Source organism: Haliotis cracherodii, unplaced genomic scaffold (genome assembly GCF_022045235.1).
Source record: "Haliotis cracherodii isolate W230 unplaced genomic scaffold, xgHalCrac1.p SCAF_12, whole genome shotgun sequence".
In the NCBI taxonomy this organism is placed as follows: Eukaryota; Metazoa; Mollusca; class Gastropoda; order Lepetellida; family Haliotidae; genus Haliotis; species Haliotis cracherodii.
In genome coordinates, this window is record NW_027266267.1 from 32826303 (window position 1) to 32849551 (window position 23249).

Genomic DNA, 23249 nt, shown 5'->3' on the forward strand with positions numbered 1-23249 from the left:
GCGGCATTGTACTCGGTAATATTCCACTGTAAAATTACCTGGCGAAATGAATGTCCCAATACTTCGATATTCATTGCAGATTGATATAATGCCTGGCAATAATTAATGAATACTGCCTATGAAGATCTAATCAAGAAATAGACTTTTATTTATTAGTATCCACTGAGCATAACTTGGCACAACGTGTCAAATCCTTTTAACCCTTATCCTCATTGTACATCTGGCTACATTACCTATCTGCTATTTGTTATTCTTGTTGTAAATCTGGCTTTATCCAATCATATGTATGCTTCTTGTTATCTATTACCTGTTGTTGTCAATGTTTATCTGCTTATCGCAACGTGCCATGCATGTATACCTCTCATCACCTGGGATTGTTGTCACTCCAGCTTGATAACTGTGTCAGAATCTACATGGACAAGCGTCTATATGCAATAAACCAGAAGTTGTTATGCACATGGCTGTACGTTTTCTTATTTACTCACTACTTCTAGAATGCTCATCAAACAGTCAGACCAGTGCCCCAGATGGAATTTTCTATTCAATTCAAGTCTTTATTCTCAAATCACCACGATCGCAATGGCGATGACGTTTTACATTCAGTTTTAATAAGACGATGTGGAACTGCAATACATTTGGACTGGTTTATTAAACATGGAAACATATTTCTAGCGGACAAGAGTTTCTTTTAAACTGAGTTAACCGCCCGATTTCTTCATATAACTATAGTTAATCTGTTATGGCATGTAGTTTTGGGCCAAATGCCTTTTACTGAGCAAGCCTGTCTGTCTGTTTGTTAAAGTGTGGACCCAATCGCCATACAAAAACTCTTCAGTAGACGTGATTATTCGGGGCATTATAATTATATACTACTCAAAAGAAGTTACGGAGCACCCGATTCTTTCATATTCCTACATTTTTAATCTGTCCTTACTTAGCCTTATAGGCGTATATTCATACAGGTTAGATAATTCATAATAATTAGCTGAAAGAGGTTTAGAAATATGATTTATGAAGGCGTTACATTTGAACAGATGGTGATTGGATGTTCGAAATGATAATAACGAATATGATAACAAACTTGAAAGCAAAAGGTACACATAAAATGAGGTTATTTTAAAAGAGAAAGAATTTTCGATTGCGTGATTCTATTTTGAACTACTTTTTTATCATTGAAGGCCAAAACATAAATTAAACAAATCAGCTTGAACGCTTCATCTACCGACTTCTCGAAGGCCACCAGGTAACTATGTCCTACTGGACCCGTCTGGTCACATGGGCGTGCATGCACGACGGGTGAATCTCGTTTGTTTGTCATCGTTGTAAGTTTGTGATTAGGAATCCTTCATTATTTGTTGCTACCATTTTGGACGCTGTTTCGGTGAGAAAGTGTAGGTTCAAATATACGACATGATTATCATCCTTTGTCTGTCAGCACCACCTCCGTGACCGTGCTCGTGGGTTTCACAGAAGTGGTAAACGTCCAGAACCTGCATCACTTCTGGCTTTCCTCCCACATTTAGCTGACACGCCGTGATGTAATTTGAACACAGACAGAGAACATTTGTGTAGTAATATCTCACCCTTTGTACATAAAATATACCACGTTGTTGAGAACAAGAAAAGATTACAAAAGCCACTGATTAGGTTATGAGAGTCATGATTCATATCATGAATTGTATCAAGTATATGTTCCATACATATAACACTGATAAAAAGACTATAAATTATGTATTTATTATATACCTTAGTGTGAGACCTCAGTCTGTGTCAGAGTTTTCTGAAGTGGAGAACAGTGATATTTTCATTCAAGTGAACACAACACTTGATATTTCACTGCAGTGAACATAATACTTGATATTTCACTGCAGTGAACAGAACACTTTGACGGAACTATTGTAGCACAAGAGTTACCTCCACGCAACTTATCTCCCCTTTATCGTAGGTGTGTCGCCCGTATACACGCTGCTGACTTCCTATTTACGTTAGTTCCACATGGACATGGCAAATTAATGACATATTGTCATTTGTAGAGGTAATATCGTTTCTTGCCGTTTGTTATTCTCTTGACAATGTTTTAAACGTTTTAAACTGTAAATTTCTCATTTAACTCGTCAATCGACACTGTTCGTTTCGCAAACACCATTTTTGTTACTTGACCAGCGTGTACTCTTGTACGTCATGTGACGAGGGAAACACGATATTTCACTGGTACTTTTAACACTGGTTCCACGTGCAGAAAGGAAAATGTATTCTATTGTAACGTTGGGACGTCACGTGTTTCCTCAGTCTCAAAATGGATAGTTTAATCCTCTAAACTTAGTTCATCTCCCCCCATGGTGAACGATCTATGGAGAACTTGGCTGATTACTATTAAATTTATTCAATTTTTTTTCTAAAAGTAGAAATATATTTCTGATCAAATATGATCCAAGGAAATGGTAGTACGGTTTCTGTAATATAGTATACAAGTGTACAAGCATCAATACCACCATTTCAACGGTTTGATGCAATAGGTAGACAATATTTTGGATCCCACTAGCCTGTTATATATTGAACTCACGAAGTATCACTTGAACGCGTTTGGTTAAACATAAAATGAAGCCTGAAAAGCTAAAAAATGGCAATCAATGTCATCTACAAATGGTAAACTGTACACTCTTCAAAAACAAGAAACGCACAGGTAGTATGTAGTTCATTATACCTGATTACACACACAATCCGGTATATGAATTGGATATATGTTATTGGAAAATGTATTCGTACACTTATCCAGTCAGTGCCGAGGAGATGCAGAGCCGTGATTGCTGCCCGCGTTCACACGAGATACTGTCACACGAGATACTGTCACACGCGATACTGTCACACGAGATACTGTCACACGCGATACTGAGTTCAGCGTAACCTTGTGGCCTTATGTGACATGACAACGAACAGTTTTCAATGCCTTCGTACAAAGACAACTTTTGACTATCGAGCTCCAACATTTCATATTTGTATCTATGATATTAAATTAAATATATCGACTTTATAAGGTACAAAAAATGTACTAAAAATCGACCTGTGCGTTTCTTCTTTTGAAGAGTGTACATTCGGGGCATTGTGCCTTTAAAGGGACATCCTATATTTTGAAAGTTATCTGTGATGGAGAAATGGTGGGGACAACTCTTAATGTTTTGGACTGCCAATCACTTTTTACCAGTTAACAGCCAGATGGGATTAGTTAGGGCAGGAGAGGATTCCTTTTCGTTACGGACTATTTGAAAGTCATGACCTCTCTCGTGACATTTAAACCTTGGAAGGTGTTGCGTTTCCGCGACTCGTTTTGGGTTTGACAACGGGTTCTTTGGATGGTGACAGATTTGGACATATAATAGGGACCCAAGTCAATATCCTTTCCATTAGAACTTCTTGGGAAAACAATTTGTCCGCAAAGACATTAGAGAAGAATCTTGGACCCCGTATTCTGTTTTTCATTTTAACATATATTATCCTTTCAATATGTTTCTTTTGAAATGGCAAACTGTATTATCTGTCTGCATTATACTGTAATTCGTGCCATCCCAAATTTGTGATAGGGCTGTGCTTCGTTGTCCATAGGGCCCCTAGAAATTGGATTGTACTTAATCCCCATCCAAAGGTTGACTTTTCATGCTGTGCTTCATTGAACGGACAGAATTATTTTTCACGTGCCGAATAAGGGGAAGAGAGTGGGTTTAACGCCACTTTGAACAGTAGCATGAGTGAGTGAATGTTTATATACGACGCAGTCAGCAATATTTCAGCTGTATCAAAGCAATCCGCACCCGGTAAATGAGCAATTGTAATATATGTTGTTCAACGTCGCTCTCAGCAACAGTCCAGCTATACGAAGACTGTATGTACATAATGGAACCAGACGAACCATTGATTGATATTATGAGCGACCTGCCACGCCGTTAGGGCACGATGACACGCATTCAATAGCTGCGCCGAGCCTGACTATTTGATCTATTTCAACAAGTATGGATTGCCGGGGACATTATAACGTGGAAATATGAACGATATACCATCTGAGTAAACAGTATGTGTCGTAAATAGTACGTATGTGTCGAATAACAGTATGTTTCAGTAGTCGTTATAGGACCACAATCTGACAAATACATTACTCATCTATCATATTATCTAATCGTGACAATGCGACACTGCACAGATAGCCACTGTCTTCAATATCATACGATCTGACTGAAGTACACTAAACGTCGGACTCATTTCGCAAGGAGATCAAGCCAGGAGAATATTTAGTATCAGCCCTGTCAAATAGTTGGGCAAAGTTACTGATAATGAAAACACTCAGCTTAAGTTTGCTACTTAATGAAGCTCAACCCGTATTTTGCATGTCAGCTCAAATATCTAGTCGACCATATTGTCTAGAATCATGCATAAACACTCTTATATACTCACACAATTAAAAGTTTTTGTTGTCGGTAAAGTTGCCTGTTATGAATGTCAAAAAGCAGTGAATCGCGAATGCTGCGACAAGGAAGGTTGGGCAATTAAACAAACATTGGTTTACGTTCATGGTATTAGAGCCATCATGCAAAAAGCGTTTACGCTTCATTTGCTTCCACACTATACAGGTTCTGCTTCAATAACTCCGTGAGGATTGTGGCCAGAATTGAACTGAGTGATCTGTGTTGTCATCAGAGGCAACTTTAGTGGATCCGGTGGTCAGGTTGCTGGGTTGATTGCGTGTTATCGTACTCCGACGGTGTGGGACGTTGCTCATACTATCAGCCACTGGTTTGCCTGGTCATGGTTGGATTATTTACAAGATTCTTTGGTACAGTTGAATTATTACTGACAACGTCGAGCTCCAACATTCACTCACTGTATGACGCGGCAGTTGTGTGTAGATGTATAAGTACGAACATCCGTAATTCGATCGCGTTAATTCAATTTTCAACCTTGACCTTGTGTGACTAGTAGGCTCAGCGACGTTTTCCCGTGAACTCAAAGAGTAACAATAGTGAGGATGGTTCAGCCGGCGCCGGTATCAAGTCATCAAAGGCGAGGCAATTTGTTGTGCGGGGTTGCGTCCCTAAGGCGGCCCAGAAACCTATGATCATGGGTTCGAATCCCAGATTCGACCTGATTCTAGAGTATCAGCATTATACCCGTATTCGTCTATTACTAGACGTACAAACAGTGTACTTAACGTATAGTTAAGGTGGGAAATATTGGCCATTTACGCTCATTTCAGCCATTCTTGTCTATTTGGACATGCCAGAAGAAAACAACTTGCAAGTGTAAGGAAGAAAAATAATGGCGAGTTGTGAACCATATAAACATGTCTGATAACTTTCATATCGTTATTACAAAGAACTTCCCAGAACTAAGGGATCTTGTCCTTCCTCGGCCTTCAGTGTGAACTGAACCATTCCTTACTGTACAGGACCTAGGCTGGACGGACTTCCTGTTTGAACAGTCGACCTTCTACCTTTAAGAGTTTATGCATTGAATATGGTAACACGCATGCGACGTCTTAATCTTACCTAACCCACACATTCAAATCTCGAATCTGAGGACGAGAGCCCTTCAAATGATAATGCAACTTCCCGGTTCAAGGTGACACCACGAGGTTATCGCAATATCGGAAAACAATATGTACTTGAACTTATTACGCATGCGCTTTGACAAGGTTTTGATACAGCTGCTGAAACCTGTCCCCGGTGCCAGATAGGTAGGAGATGGCGAGGATGAGGGCGGTGTGTGTTACGGTGTTGCTCTGGTTTGGGGTGGGGGTTGTAGCGGACATAGACTTGACCAGACAGGAGAATCAGAGGGGCACGAATGTTGTCCAAACAACTATTGACCTAATTCGAGATGGCTGTATCTTCGCCAAGGACAGGCTTTTTCTGAGACGATTAGCTTTTGTCGAGTCCAGGGATGGCCTTGACGCCAAGACGTACAGAAGCGGATATTATGGCGGTATTTGGCAGGTAAGTTTAAGATACACAGCATGAAATGACATGGACACTTTTGACAAAGGTGAACCCCGGGTTAGAACGGGTCTACGAGCAAGCTATGCTTGTGGCAATAGAGGCGGGATCAGGTGGTTGGGTCGCTTACTTGGCTGATGCATGTCATCGTACCCTGAATTGTGTGGTCCAGACCTCGATTATGTACAGACCGCCGTCATATAGGTGGAATATTGTGCGGCGTTAAACAAGAAACAAAACTGATGTTACTGTGGGGGGGGGGGGGACAGCCTTCAATACATTGACCTGTCCTCCAACTGAACTGGAATACTGTTTAAAGCAGCGTTAAATCCCATTCATTAACTCCTTTTATTGCAACAGGTAGATGAGTCTATGTTTAGAGCTACCGCTACATGTCCCGCATCCATCCGACACGTCTGCAACCAGATCCAGATCAAATTCCGCATTGACTGGAGTCAGGTTCAATGGCGGGATCTCTTAAAACCGCTATATTCTGGTCTAGCTGCTTCCCTCTACATCCAGCTGCGGCAAGATGACGACATAATTCCAGGGAGCGTGGATGCCCAAAGCCAGATTTGGAAAAACATATACCATCCAAAACCTCCAGTTGCCAACTTCTCCTCCCTCGTGGTAACAGGTATGTTAGAGTCCAGCGTCTTCTTCTATGGAAGCTATTCTACAAACACGATTTGAGTACTAAAATGGGTAAATTGATACTATTAATTTACAGTGATGCAAAGGCATGTGTTCGTTCAAACAATAGAGTATTTGTAGAGTACAACAGAGTACCCTTGCTTCATAAGTGTGAGGCAAGGGTGTACGCTTAGGACCTTCTTTTTCAGTTTTTTTAATGAACTAATTGGTTACTCAAGTTGAAATTTTGTCGTTTTGGTGTTCAGTTATTGTTATTGATATTTTTCTACTTCTTTTCGTTGATGACCTTATTTAGTTTGACAATACTGTCAACAACTTACAAATGAAGTTAGATATATTCCATGATGATCTATCAAAAACAAAATTAGTTGTTGACAAAATTGTGAGAGGTTTATACCGTTTTGAATGGTATTATGATGGACATGCAGTTTAAGTAGCTACTGGATATAGTTATCTTGTCTTGCATTTTAGCAAGAGATTACCGTGGTCAAAAGCTACAAAGAATATAGCAATTCAGACAAGAAAGATGTTCATAGTCTTGTAAAGCAGTATACATTCCTTGTAAACATACTCGCCTCACCTTTACTTCAAATTATTTGATGCAGAGATAATACCAATACTTTTATACGGGGCAGAAATTTGGGGTTCAGTGACATAGAACCATTACAAAATGTTCACTTGAATGGCTGTAAGTGCTTTTTCGGTGTTAGACGAGTGTGGTATACGAGTTTATTCTATTTTGTCGCTTGATGTTTTGAAATATTGGCTGTCTCTTATCCATATGCAGGAATCTCGTTTACCAAAAACTGTTGTTATATCTTACGTTTGTTCAATGACCAAGGCCACGTTAATTTGGTAAAGAAACTTAAAATTGTTATATTTAGATTAGGATTTGGTAATGTCTGGCTCTTTCAAACATGTGGTAATAAAACCGTATTCTTAAACATATTACAGCAACGGTTAAAAGATAATTTTTTTACAAGTTTGGCACAGTGATTTATCCGAAAGTCCCCAAATGTGTTATTATGCACAGTTTTAGATCATCCGTTTTATGTGAGAACTATTTGAGTAGTATCACTGTAAATAATTTAAGTACCACATTGACTAGTCTGCTTAGTTCTAACAATTTAGAAGTTGAACGTGGACGACAATTATATTCTTCGTGAATTTAGAAAATGTAAAGTTTGTAGCTTACACCATATAGAAAAAGGATAAAACTTTTTGTTAATTTGTCCAGCGTGTAGCCATCTCAGGCAAAGTTACATAAAATCTAAATTTTGTCATCGCAGGAGCCTTTATCCAATATGAATACAGCAAAGTACTTGTTTTATGCCAATGCTGTTAGTACACAAATACTCCAACTTAGATAACATGCAATTATGTTAAAATTGCTATTATTAGAAAAACAAAGAAATATGTTGTATTCGAATATACTGTTTGCACCTAGCTTGTATTTCGTTTGTACAAAAGTCACTGAATAAAGTGTGTGTAAATAAGGAGTTTCGATGACAGTATGGGTATAGCGAACTTTTTTACACGTATGTTCAATTTATTGTACATGTGACGGTGGTTGATGTATGAGTGCGGCGGTAAACATGTTTGTCAGCACTATTCCCAAACTCTTTGGGGTTTTTTAAAAAGTGGTGAAAGTCCAAGATTTGCATAACCAGACCAAGACCCGCAATTCCTACGGACGATAGTGGTAGTCCAGCCAATCTGTAATTTCGACAATGAAGTGTTTAGTAATTTTGTTTTTGTAGATTACATACGGACTTTGATAAATGCATTGTACAGGATTTTATTTGGACCATCGGTGATGGAAAAAAATCTTGGCCTGGTTTTGGTCCCTATGAATAAACTAAGGGGCAAAACAAAGTATACCGAGTTTGTTTTCTACATTTCTACATAAATTGAAAGAACTGTCACTATTTAACCATCACTTCATCTTCTATATCTACAGGGCCAGCATTTTTGTAAACCTACACCAAACCCTGTATCCATTCCCGTCGTTTTCGCGATCTCAAATTACCTGCCCTTGATTTTCATAGCTAATTTGATTTGCTACTCAGTCTAACGGACCAATCAGAATGCGAATTACAAACTCGCCAATGTTGGGTTGGCGATATCAACAACCTGGCGTCGCTAACCCACTTCCATTTTCCTTATACCGATATTTGATTGGTCGGTAATGTTAAATTGAAAATCAAGGATTGGTACTTTGAAATCGCGAGAACCCCAGTAATCGATCCAGTGTAGGTTTACTGAATTGAGAGCCCAAGAGATATAGAGGATGGCATCAGTCATTCCTGCAACAGTTTGTAAAAAGCAATCCGTGGCTGGGTAATTTTGTGTAAAAAAAGATTGATTCAATGAAGACATGAAGCCTAAGACACGGATCAACAGTGCGCAACGTGTCTATTAAGTTTCAGAGTTTGTAAATCAAAATATATTTTAGAAAATATGCAACTGTAGAAGTATTCTTTGAGTTCTAACAAAGAGTCAGTATAGTTAATTTTTGGATATTATATCGCAAACTTAGATCTTTCCAATTGAGAATCAAACATTATGATAAAATCAACCGAGCGGTGTAGTTTCTTTTTGTACTGCTTGTAGAAAATTGTATTTTTTTATTGCAAGGACTTATGTGTGTTTAGAATCCTGCGACGCAGAGTTGGATGTGACTTTCCTGGTGGACAGTTCGGGCAGTATCGGATCATCTGACTTCAGTGTGATGCTGGGCTTCCTGCAGCAGGTGGTGGAGGGCCTGGGCGTGAGTCGTGCAGGGACACACGTCGCCATCGTCCGCTTCAGTTCCTCGCCACAGGTCGTATTCCGCCTCAATGAATACTACGACACCGATGACATTGTCAGAAATATCCATAGGCAAGAAAAAACACCTTTCGTCTATTCATATGCTTGAAGCCGAACACCTGAGCCTGTGAAACTATTCCCGATTATCCATTATCATTATCATTATTATTATTATTATTATTAAATCTTTATTCCGTTCTGATTCATATAACATGGCCTCATACGGCACCTCAGCTTCGTTGCGGAAGTGACGTCACGATCTCTGTCTACTGTATCCCTAACCAACCACAGGATTTCGCGCATAAGCTTGACATCAACAACAAATCAAAATGAATCTTCCATGCGAGAGTTTGGCATACACCTCATACATTTTTCGAGCGATCCCTCGATATATTTCATGGATCAGAATGAACTTCTTGCTGGAAAAACTGTTTTCCTGATTATTATGACGGGAGGGGTGGCGTAGTGGTCCGTTTGCTGGCAGGCGTTTCCGTTGTATATTAGACGGTACACAATAACACGAGGAGAGTACTTCTTGTAACAAATGTCGTGTAATGTAAATGGATGGCTATTTTGGAACTCAAAACGAAGCTGTAGTGGCGAATAGGTCCACGGTAATAATCATAATGGAATTGAGATAGGATGACTGAGGAGGCTGTGAAACATGTTAAGGAAGGTTATTGAACGTATAATTTTTCGAAGGGACAAAATATGTTTTCGTGACTGCTTCACGACATGCATGTTTTACTTTGGAGTGAGTGAGTGAGAATGTTTTTACGCCGCTTTTAGCAATATTCTAGCAATATCAGGGCGGGGGACACCAGAAATGGGCTTTACACATTGTACCGTTGTCGGGAATCGAACCCGGGTCAACGGCGTGACGAGCTAACGCTTTAACCACTTGGCTATCCGACCACCCCGTTTTACTTTGGAAGGAGCTTTTCATTTTGTACTATATCCACAACACATATTATTTCAGAACAATCTTAGGGACTGAGGTCTGAAGCCAATGTTTCCCTGTACTTTCTGGAATTAATTATGTTTTTCAAAACGGTAGCCCTGGCTTATTTGCTGCAGTTAGCGGTGTCAGAATATTTTTCATTTCGTAAAAGTTGTTCTTCTACAACTCTTTGAAAAAATATTTTAATCTCATTTGCCTTTACACTTTACAAGCATACTGTCTTGGGTTTTGGCAAATCAACATATCTTCAGTGAACGAAAGGCTATCAACCTTATATACCAAATCATAGTGTGTACACATGGGGAACTCTTTGGTCAATAAATCCAAAATACCTACAACAATCCCGAGCGTTATTCAGTCGTTCATTTATACCATGTTCAACGATGAACATATTGGGCGAAACCATGTATTTGTGATATTGCAGGATCTTCTATGTTGGAGGGAGTACTAACACAGCTGGTGGTATAGACGAGATGATGTCGAGCGTGTTTACGACATCCAATGGGATGAGGTCACAGGCGTCCAAATTAGTCATCTTACTAACTGATGGTGGGTCAGACAGTACTTCACAGACGATGGCCGCAGCAGAGAGAGCGAAAGCAGCGGGTGTCGTTTTCTTTACTATTGGAATTGGAAGCGTGAACCCGGATGAGCTGATGAGCGTGGCCACACAGCCGAACTGCACTCACTACTTCCTGCTGAACAATTTCGCTGAGATAGACACAATCCTGTACGAGATACAGCGCAGCGCCTGCAGAGGTGAGTGAGTGAGTGAGTGGGGGGAATTCCCAAGGTGACACAGGTCGTAGACGTTGACTGCTTTCTTCAAACGATTATTGTGTTAGAACAAGACAAACGTCATAGACGCATCAAACGGTCTGCGGATCCCTGGCTCAGATTCTGGCGAACCTTAGGAACCGAACATTTATATTTCTGGGCAGCTGGGGGTGTACGATATGGGGTAGATATTTATTTGAGAGTGTTTATTTAAATAATCAGTCAGGACTTCAAGATATTTAAACAACTCTCTGAAAGAGGCCAAACAGATACCTTTACCTATTTTTAAGAACAGTTGCATGTCACATGAACGTGTTATTTGTTTTCAAACGTGTGGCCAAAATAATTTTGTACGGGCATTTACAGCTTCTTTTGTTCGAAATCGCAACTTTACACAATTAAATCGCAACGTTTTACATCACTTGACCCCACAAGCAACTCAGTGTTTATGGATATCATTTTGGGTGGATATACATGCCTAGCAGGCGCCAGTAGTGGTGGCACTGGGTGTATGAGAATGTAGACGGGTACAACAGTCACTAGCAGTAGTGGCACTGTGTGTATGAGTGGGTAGACGGGTACAACAGTCACTAGCAGTAGTGGCACTGGGTGTATGAGTGGGTAGACGGGTACAACAGTCACTAGCAGTAGTGGCACTGGGTGTATGAGTGGGTAGACGGGTACAACAGTCACCAGCAGTAGTGGCACTGGGTGTATGAGTGGGTAGACGGGTACAACAGTCACTAGCAGTAGTGGCACTGTGTGTATGAGTGGGTAGACGGGTACAACAGTCACTAGCAGTAGTGGCACTGTGTGTATGAGTGGGTAGACGGGACAACAGTCACCAACAGTAGTGGCACTGTGTGTATGAGTGGGTAGACGGGTACAACAGTCACCAGCAGTAGTGGCACTGGGTGTATGAGTGGGTAGGCGGGTACAACAGTCACTAGCAGTAGTGGCACTGGGTGTATGAGTGGGTAGACGGGTACAACAGTCACTAGCAGTAGTGGCACTGGGTGTATGGGTTGGTAGACGGGTACAACAGTCACCAACAGTAGTGGCACTGGGTGTATGAGAATGTAGACGGGTACGAGAGTCACCAACAGTAGTGGCACTGGGTGTATTGGTTGGTAGACGGGTACAACAGTCACTAGCAGTAGTGGCACTGGGTGTATGAGTGGGTAGACGGGTACAACAGTCACTAACAGTAGTGGCACTGGGTGTATGAGTGGGTAGACGGGTACAACAGTCACTAGCAGTAGTGGCACTGGGTGTATGAGTGGGTAGACGGGTACAACAGTCACCAACAGTAGTGGCACTGGGTGTATGAGTGGGTAGACGGGTACAACAGTCACTAGCAGTAGTGGCACTGGGTGTATGAGTGGGTAGACGGGTACAACAGTCACCAACAGTAGTGGCACTGGGTGTATGAGTGGGTAGACGGGTACAACAGTCACCAACAGTAGTGGCACTGGGTGTATGAGTGGGTAGACGGGTACAACAGTCACTAGCAGTAGTGGCACTGTGTGTATGAGTGGGTAGACGGGTACAACAGTCACCAACAGTAGTGGCACTGGGTGTATGAGTGGGTAGACGGGTACAACAGTCACCAACAGTAGTGGCACTGGGTGTATGAGTGGGTAGACGGGTACAACAGTCACTAGCAGTAGTGGCACTGGGTGTATGAGTGGGTAGACGGGTACAACAGTCACCAGCAGTAGTGGCACTGGGTGTATGAGTGGGTAGACGGGTACAACAGTCACTAGCAGTAGTGGCACTGGGTGTATGAGTGGGTAGACGGGTACAACAGTCACTAACAGTAGTGGCACTGTGTGTATGAGTGGGTAGACGGGTACAACAGTCACTAACAGTAGTGACACTGGGTGTATGAGTGGGTAGACGGGTACAACAGTCACTAGCAGTAGTGGCACTGGGTGTATGAGTGGGTAGACGGGTACAACAGTCACCAGCAGTAGTGACACTGGGTGTATGAGTGGGTAGACGGGTACAACAGTCACTAACAGTAGTGGCACTGGGTGTATGAGTGGGTAGACGGGTACAACAGTCACCAACAGTAGTGGCACTGGGTGTATGAGTGGGTAGACGGGTACAACAGTCACTAGCAGTAGTGGCACTGGGTGTATGAGTGGGTAGACGGGTACAACAGTCACTAACAGTAGTGGCACTGGGTGTATGAGTGGGTAGACGGGTACAACAGTCACTAACAGTAGTGGCACTGGGTGTATGAGTGGGTAGACGGGTACAACAGTCACCAACAGTAGTGGCACTGGGTGTATGAGTGGGTAGGCGGGTACAACAGTCACTAGCAGTAGTGGCACTGTGTGTATGAGTGGGTAGACGGGTACAACAGTCACTAGCAGTAGTGGCACTGGGTGTATGAGTGGGTAGACGGGTACAACAGTCACTAGCAGTAGTGGCACTGGGTGTATGAGTGGGTAGACGGGTACAACAGTCACTAGCAGTAGTGGCACTGTGTGTATGAGTGGGTAGACGGGTACAACAGTCACTAGCAGTAGTGGCACTGGGTGTATGAGTGGGTAGACGGGTACAACAGTCACCAACAGTAGTGGCACTGGGTGTATGAGTGGGTAGACGGGTACAACAGTCACCAGCAGTAGTGGCACTGGGTGTATGAGTGGGTAGACGGGTACAACAGTCACTAGCAGTAGTGGCACTGGGTGTATGAGTGGGTAGACGGGTACAACAGTCACTAGCAGTAGTGGCACTGGGTGTATGAGTGGGTAGACGGGTACAACAGTCACCAACAGTAGTGGCACTGGGTGTATGAGTGGGTAGACGGGTACAACAGTCACCAGCAGTAGTGGCACTGTGTGTATGAGTGGGTAGACGGGTACAACAGTCACTAGCAGTAGTGGCACTGGGTGTATGAGTGGGTAGACGGGTACAACAGTCACTAGCAGTAGTGGCACTGGGTGTATGAGTGGGTAGACGGGTACAACAGTCACCAGCAGTAGTGGCACTGGGTGTATGAGTGGGTAGGCGGGTACAACAGTCACTAGCAGTAGTGGCACTGTGTGTATGAGTGGGTAGACGGGTACAACAGTCACCAGCAGTAGTGGCACTGGGTGTATGAGTGGGTAGACGGGTACAACAGTCACCAGCAGTAGTGGCACTGGGTGTATGAGTGGGTAGACGGGTACAACAGTCACCAGCAGTAGTGGCACTGGGTGTATGGGTTGGTAGACGGGTACAACAGTCACCAACAGTAGTGGCACTGTGTGTATGAGTGGGTAGACGGGTACAACAGTCACCAGCAGTAGTGGCACTGGGTGTATGGGTTGGTAGACGGGTACAACAGTCACCAACAGTAGTGGCACTGTGTGTAGGGGTGGCTAGACCAAACAACAGTAACCAGCAGTAATGGCACTTGTGATGATAGATGCTGAAATAGAAAGATCACCTTCATGGTGTAGTGGATAGAGCATCATTCCGAAGAGCAGAAGGTCGGTGTTTTGATTCCCTTGCTTCGTTGTAACAAAAGACGATAAAGTAACTGCTTGTTGTTATCCTGCGTGGCCCCCGGCATTAAGGTTATGAAATAAGGACTGTTAGGCTCGGAGTAGGTATTCTGTGTCTGAGTGGGGTATACATGTTAAACTGCGGCATGATATATGAGTGAGCTAACACTATAAAACTATGAAACTATTCCGAACTAGTACAAGCAGCCACACACACGTGCATGCACGTCGCTATTATAAGTGCAATATTATCTTGAACGAACGTTAAACCCCATTTCACCTCACCTTTAATCTCCCACGTGTAAGTCAAATTTTATTGTACGAATAGCGAATAGGTCATATGCCTACGTACAACCTAACACATTCCCCAACCGTCGCCTAAAACTAGGATAGGAGGCGAAAAACGAATAGATCCCCAGCACTTTGTTACCCTTCGGCAGAGGATAATCGGATCGTTTGGTTTGCTCGGTGACTTGGGTGATTTAGACGGCGTGAGACGTTGCTCCTAATAGCTATTAATAGGTTTGTTTGGAGACTGCCGTGATTTAGCTGGAATATTACCTCGGTGTTAATTGCAATTGCTCGAGGATGTGCAAAAAGGCCTTCTCATAGCCGAGTCAGTTATACCCGACACTGATTTGTATTCTTTCAGCCGTGTTATCCCTGAGTAAGACCGAAACTGATATACACAAACAACTGCAAATCAACTCGACTGAAGTCACGGTCTCGGTTGACGTTCCTTCGTTACCGTCGGCTAGCAACTCCACGGTAAATGACACATACGTGTCGGTTTTGGTAAGTATTATTCCCGTGTGACATCAATCTCATTGAAACCAGATCTTTTACTCCAATACGTTACCTCTCTGCTTGAAAGTCACACAGCTATGTGCCCCCACCCACCCGAAATAATAGATCTGACTTTTAATGAGATTGGGGCGAAATCACCAAACGTAATCGAAACTCCCGTGGCACCTAATTACAGTGAAACTTCCATACCCAGTGCTCACTCCATCAACCACTGTTTGGAAGAAACCCCATGTCTCTCACTCCATCAACCACTGTTTGTGGGAAACCCCATGTCTCTCACTCCATCAACCACTGTTTGGGTGAAACCCCATGTCTCTCACTCCATCAACCACTGTTTGTGGGAAACCCCATGTCTCTCACTCCATCAACCACTGTTTGGGGAAACCCCATGTCTCTCATTGCATCAAACCACTGTTTGTGGGAAACCCTATGTCTGTCACTCCATCAACCACTGTTTGGGAGAAACCCCATGTCTCTCACTCTATCAACCACTGTTTGGGGAAACCCCATGTCTCTCATTGCATCAAACCACTGTTTGTGGGAAACCCTATGTCTGTCACTCCATCAACCACTGTTTGGGAGAAACCCCATGTCTCTCACTCTATCAACCACTGTTTGGGGAAACCCCATGTCTCTCACTCTATCAACCACTGTTTGTTGGAAACCCCATGTCTCTCACTCCATCAACCACTGTTTGTGGGAAACCCCATGTCTCTCACTCCATCAACCACTGTTTGTGGGAAACCCCATGTCTCTCACTCCATCAACCACTGTTTGTGGGAAACCCCATGTCTCTCATTGCATCAACCACTGTTGGTGGGAAACCCCATGTCTCTCACTCCATCAACCACTGTTTGGGAGAAACCCAATGTCTCTCACTCCATCATCCACTGTTTGGGAGAAACCCCATGTCTCTCATTGCATCAACCACTGTTTGTGGGAAACCCTATGTCTCTCACTCCATCAACCACTGTTTGTGGGAAACCCCATGTCTCTCACTCCATCAACCACTGTTTGGGAGAAACCCCATGTCTCTCACTCTATCAACCACTGTTTGGGGAAACCCCATGTCTCTCACTCCATCAACCACTGTTTGGGAGAAACCCCATGTCTCTCACTCTATCAACCACTGTTTGGGGAAACCCCATGTCTCTCACTCCATCAACCACTGTTTGTGGGAAACCCCATGTCTCTCACTCCATCAACTACTGTTTGTTTGGAAACCCCATGTCTCTCATTCCATCAACCACTGTTTGTCTCTTACTCCTGTTTCTGCAGACAACAGTCAACTGCGGCGTCGTCAATGTATACGCCTCCTACGAGGTCACACATCCTGGTCCCGCGTTCCATGACGTCAAGGGCGTTGCCACGGGCGACCTCCCGTCAGTGATGTACGTCAACACGTCAATAGACGGCCGTCCACTGTACATCACGTACGAAGGAGCTAAGCTCCCTGCTTCCGCCACGGGGTTAAAGGACTGTGACAATGCTTCTGTCCACATGTCCATTGTAAAGGGACCACCAAAAGGTACTTTATCCTGACTAGAGATCTTACTATTACATTGTCATCACTCAGTAGTACAAATGAGATTATGTTTGTCCGGCGTCGGTGTTAGGTTATCTCCCCTTACATGATACTCAAGCTCCTTACAGCGATAGCGCATTCACTAAACTAGAAAATCGTTTTTGGAAAACGTGACCCCGTGAAGATCCGGCTTAGAACAGGTCTTCAGCAACCCATGCTTGTGATAAGAGGCAAGTAACGGGATCGGGTGGTCAGGCTCACGACCACGTGTATCAACAGTCAGGACTATATCAAGACATACATATTAAGTATGATGAATATATAATTCTACTACTTTCTTTAAGATACCCGGAACTTAATGCAGAACCTGGTATATTATTCATTATTTAAAAGTGAATATAAATGTCAACACGTGTTTGCTGAAACATGTGAGTCATCTATGTACGTATTTCTTAAAGGTCCTGATATCATATGCCAGGAGGATGGAGTTGAGAAGGAGTGTACCAAAACCGACTTCCTCATCAGCAAATACAACAAGTACTTGTGTAGAGGTACAGTATGAAATCACATATCTGCACATGTCGCTATATCTCCTGACTGAAATACACATTAGCACATTAAGCTCCCAATACTGTCTAGAACGGCCGTTAGACACCTTCAGTTGAACTAGTCCAGAGTGAAAACTCAGTTGGTGTAAAATAAAATCATATAATTTTGGATCAAGATTTTACTGCAAATATTCAGATCCCAATTGCTTTGCAGGTGTACAAGTTATGTGTGCAGCACTTTTATCTTCTTTAAAACAATATAAGATAAATACTTTTGATGCCAAAGCGAATCATGAAATCAGCGCAAAAAGCAATGTCTGTTTAAAAGGTAATCTTTATGTTCCGAACACAGAAACGACTGCGTGGGGGAATCTTTCATAGGTGTTCACTGTGGTTGGATGTAGATGCACGTGCAGCACGAGAACTGCGTGGGGGAATCTTTCATAGGTGTTCACTGTGGTTGGATGTAGATGCACGTGCAGCACGAGATCTGCGTGGGGGAATCTTTCATTGGTGTTCACTGTGGCTGGATGAAGATGTACGTGCAGCATGAGATGTGCTTTGAGAACATGTGTGTGTTTGTTGTTTAACGCCACACTCGGCATTATTCCAGCTTATATGACGGTGGTCTGTACATAACCGAGTCTAGACCAGACAATCCAGTGGTTGATATCCACGCAGCTGGGATTGAAAAGGTAGTTCCTCGGTTACTGTGGTTATTTTTAAGAATAAGAATTCTGCTGATTTTCAGATAACTGGCAGGAGATTGAAAACCCTTGTACAGCCGCCAGGATCAGCAACAACGAACTCTACTTCCCTCATCCGTACGACAACACGATGTTCATCAGGTGCGACCTCACCGGCGACATGTACGTCACTCAGTGCCCGGGTCAGAAGCGCTACATCGCCGACTCGCATGTGTGTGGTACTGAACACGCCGTCATCAACAACAACAAGAAACCCATCGTCACCAACAACATATCCAACCCATGCACCTTAAACGAGATCAGGAACAACCACATGTACTTCCCCTACCCCGGAAACCTCGCCAAGTACATCCACTGTGACCCCTCGGGTAAGAGGCGTCGATAGCCCTTCGTTCCTTCATTCAGCTGTTTTCAGTAGACGTAGACCAATATCCCGACTATTTCGGTCTTTTGCTTCGTCACTGATTAACAACAAGTAGAATCCGGGGAGATCTCACAGACCGGAATATGGGATATTTAAACAATACACTGTCTCAATATTCAGATACCATTGTGACACACACTTTGACGGCGCCCGTGTGTCTGTCATTCAGAGTGAGTGAGTGATAATGGTTTTACGCCGCTTTTCGGAATATTCCAAGACGTTGAAGGCTCTTCAATTCGCTGTTCAGATTTGCATCCCTTATTTGTGCCAGGACCAGCTGATTACAATCCTTGGTGTCACCAAAGTGATAAACGTCTACGACCTGAATCCCCCTGCAAAGATCCTGGTTAGAATTCATATCAAACTCCCCATACTTTGTCCTAAGAGGCGACTAACGGGATCGGGTAGTTAGGCTTGATTGAAGTATGTCATCGTGTCCCAACTGCGTACATGTAGATCGATGCTCATGATGTCAATCACTGGACTGTCTCGTCCAAATTTGATTATTTACCGCAGTTATACAAAATTGTTGAGTGTGGCATAAAACAACAGACAAACAAAACGACCAGAATCAAAGTTGAATTTTCTTTCCAAAGTGGCGTTAACCCCAACTCACTCACCCACTCACTCCGTCTTACTTCCAGGCATGCCATGGGAGAACTCCTGCCAGGATGGCTTCCTCTGGTTCCAGGACGCACAGACATGTTCCCCTGACTCACTCACTCACTCACTCCGTCTTACTTCCAGGCATGCCATGGGAGAACTCCTGCCAGGATGGCTTCCTCTGGTTCCAGGACGCACAGACGTGTTCCCCTGACTCACTCACTCACTCACTCCGTCTTACTTCCAGGCATGCCATGGGAGAACTCCTGCCAGGATGGCTTCCTCTGGTTCCAGGACGCACAGACATGTTCTCCTGACTCACTCACTCACTCACTCCGTCTTACTTACAGGCATGCCATGGGAGAACTCCTGCCAGGATGGCTTCCTCTGGTTCCAGGACGCACAGACATGTTCCCCTGACTCACTCACTCACTCACTCCGTCTTACTTCCAGGCATGCCATGGGAGAACTCCTGCCAGGATGGCTTCCTCTGGTTCCAGGACGCACAGACATGTTCTCCTGACTCACTCACTCACTCACTCCGTCTTACTTCCAGGCATGCCATGGGAGAACTCCTGCCAGGATGGCTTCCTCTGGTTCCAGGACGCACAGACATGTTCCCCTGACTCACTCACTCACTCACTCCGTCTTACTTCCAGGCATGCCATGGGAGAACTCCTGCCAGGATGGCTTCCTCTGGTTCCAGGACGCACAGACATGTTCTCCTGACTCACTCACTCACTCACTCCGTCTTACTTCCAGGCATGCCATGGGAGAACTCCTGCCAGGATGGCTTCCTCTGGTTCCAGGACGCACAGACATGTTCTCCTGACTCACTCACTCACTCACTCCGTCTTACTTACAGGCATGCCATGGGAGAACTCCTGCCAGGATGGCTTCCTCTGGTTCCAGGACGCACAGACATGTTCTCCTGACTCACTCACTCACTCACTCCGTCTTACTTCCAGGCATGCCATGGGAGAACTCCTGCCAGGATGGCTTCCTCTGGTTCCAGGACGCACAGACGTGTTCCCCTGACTCACTCACTCACTCACTCCGTCTTACTTCCAGGCATGCCATGGGAGAACTCCTGCCAGGATGGCTTCCTCTGGTTCCAGGACGCACAGACGTGTTCCCCTGACTCACTCACTCACTCACTCCGTCTTACTTCCAGGCATGCCATGGGAGAACTCCTGCCAGGATGGCTTCCTCTGGTTCCAGGACGCACAGACGTGTTCCCCTGACTCACTCACTCACTCACTCCGTCTTACTTCCAGGCATGCCATGGGAGAACTCCTGCCAGGGTGGCTTCCTCTGGTTCCAGGACGCACAGACGTGTTCCCCTGACTCACTCACTCACTCACTCCGTCTTACTTCCAGGCATGCCATGGGAGAACTCCTGCCAGGATGGCTTCCTCTGGTTCCAGGACGCACAGACGTGTTCCCCTGACTCACTCACTCACTCACTCCGTCTTACTTACAGGCATGCCATGGGAGAACTCCTGCCAGGATGGCTTCCTCTGGTTCCAGGACGCACAGACGTGTTCCCCTGACTCACTCACTCACTCACTCCGTCTTACTTCCAGGCATGCCATGGGAGAACTCCTGCCAGGATGGCTTCCTCTGGTTCCAGGACGCACAGACGTGTTCCCCTGACTCACTCACTCACTCACTCCGTCTTACTTACAGGCATGCCATGGGAGAACTCCTGCCAGGATGGCTTCCTCTGGTTCCAGGACGCACAGACGTGTTCCCCTGACTCACTCACTCACTCACTCCGTCTTACTTACAGGCATGCCATGGGAGAACTCCTGCCAGGATGGCTTCCTCTGGTTCCAGGACGCACAGACGTGTTCCCCTGACTCACTCACTCACTCACTCCGTCTTACTTCCAGGCATGCCATGGGAGAACTCCTGCCAGGATGGCTTCCTCTGGTTCCAGGACGCACAGACGTGTTCCCCTGACTCACTCACTCACTCACTCCGTCTTACTTCCAGGCATGCCATGGGAGAACTCCTGCCAGGATGGCTTCCTCTGGTTCCAGGACGCACAGACGTGTTCCCCTGACTCACTCACTCACTCACTCCGTCTTACTTACAGGCATGCCATGGGAGAACTCCTGCCAGGATGGCTTCCTCTGGTTCCAGGACGCACAGACGTGTTCCCCTGACTCACTCACTCACTCACTCCGTCTTACTTACAGGCATGCCATGGGAGAACTCCTGCCAGGATGGCTTCCTCTGGTTCCAGGACGCACAGACGTGTTCCCCTGACTCACTCACTCACTCACTCCGTCTTACTTACAGGCATGCCATGGGAGAACTCCTGCCAGGATGGCTTCCTCTGGTTCCAGGACGCACAGACGTGTTCCCCTGACTCACTCACTCACTCACTCCGTCTTACTTCCAGGCATGCCATGGGAGAACTCCTGCCAGGATGGCTTCCTCTGGTTCCAGGACGCACAGACATGTTCCCCTGACTACCAGCACCAGGGCGTCGGATCCACCGCTTTCACCTTCGTCAACCCCTGCACTAAGGCCAACATCGACGCCGGCAACATGTTCTTCCTCTACGCCCCCGACCACAACAAGTATGTCCAGTGTGACGTCACCGGCATCTACTACATCCGCTCGTGCCCCGCGATGATGCATTTCAACGTCTCAAAGAAGCAGTGTGTGAGGAGGGACGAGAATGATGCTGTTGGAGATCTACCATCTCCACCAGCTTAACAGGGATACACACCAACAAGCTTTTTACGTCTTCCATTGATATATTGTAAAAAAAGTTTTTCTTGGTGGAATGATGTTGATATGATGTTACTGGCTTTTGTGACTTCTTTTCTGCGCGTATGCCTTTGTAGTTGGTTGATAATTCAGATTATTATTTGAATAATATGTTCAGGATGAAATCTTTACATGTTTCAACATTTTATGGTCTCACGTAAATCGACATATATGTAAATATATCGATGATAAGAACATATCTAGCTGATTAATAAATATCTTTTTTCATTCTTTCTGATTATTGGATTTTGCAACAACAAAGCTACAAGAATTAACAATGTAGACATAGAAAACGCCCACTACAACAATGACTCCAGGTAATCGAACGACACAGAACACGCCCACTACAACAGTAGCTCCAGGTAATCTTACGACAAAGAACGCCCACTACAACAGTAGCTCCAGGTAATCTCACGACACAGAACACGCCCACTACAACAGTAGCTCCAGGTAATCTAACGACACAGAACACGCCCACTACAACAGTAGCTCCAGGTAATCTCACGACACAGAACACGCCCACTACAACAGTAGCTCCAGGTAATCTAACGACACAGAACACGCCCACTGCAACAGTAGCTCCAGGTAATCTACTGTGGGCGTGTGCTGAGCTACAGTTGTAGTGGGCGTGTCCTATGTCGTTGCTTATACCCGGATCCACTTCGCCGCCTGGCCCAATCACACATTTACTTACACCTACAGTAGTTTTGAAAAAGCCAGTAGTCATCATTGAGACAACAGATCAACAGGGAGCAATAACACCTCTCTAACTTGGTAAAATGACCAAGTTTTCAGTCCAAGAAAACAAAACATGGAATCCATCTCCCCTCTTCAGACAAAAACAACTCGGAAAAACAAATATCAAATTTGTTCACGCTTAAATTTATTTTCAAAACATGCTATTATCTACATGATGCAAAGTATGAATATATTCATAACATACCGTCGTGAGTGTCTGTGTGTCGGGGTATAACGTCGAACATTAATACTTTGTGAAGCTTGTCATTGTGTAACGGTGACACGGAAGTGGAACGTTCGTTTCTTATAAACGGCTTCTTCCTGAGAGATCAGCAATGGAAGGGAATAGAGGAATGTAACCAGAGCTTTGTGATAACCAGTGGAAAATATACGTGGATGTAATATAATAGTATCTACATGACGTCTTGT

At 44.3% G+C, this 23249-nt stretch overlaps 1 protein-coding gene across 1 annotated transcript; it reads left to right on the forward strand.

Annotated features, from left to right (window-relative positions):
• Positions 1-5698: 5698 nt before the first annotated feature.
• Positions 5699-22313, forward strand: LOC139458359 (uncharacterized). Its single transcript, XM_071239767.1, has 9 exons — positions 5699-5981; positions 6342-6618; positions 9290-9518; positions 10832-11166; positions 15337-15479; positions 16770-17019; positions 17475-17567; positions 18316-18639; positions 21709-22313. The coding sequence occupies exons 1-9, from the start codon at positions 5730-5732 to the stop codon at positions 22026-22028; spliced, it is 2223 nt and encodes a 740-aa protein (XP_071095868.1). The 5' UTR covers positions 5699-5729; the 3' UTR covers positions 22029-22313.
• Positions 22314-23249: the final 936 nt, after the last annotated feature.

Bases quoted from the DNA above. Each gene is read 5' to 3' on its own strand.
- LOC139458359 (XM_071239767.1), top strand. From the start codon at position 5,730: ATGGCGAGGATGAGGGCGGTGTGTGTTACGGTGTTGCTCTGGTTTGGG. The intron at 11,167-15,336 runs GTGAGTGAGTGA...GTATTCTTTCAG, and splicing joins ACAGCGCAGCGCCTGCAGAG to CCGTGTTATCCCTGAGTAAG. The intron at 17,020-17,474 runs GTACTTTATCCT...TATTTCTTAAAG, and splicing joins TGTAAAGGGACCACCAAAAG to GTCCTGATATCATATGCCAG.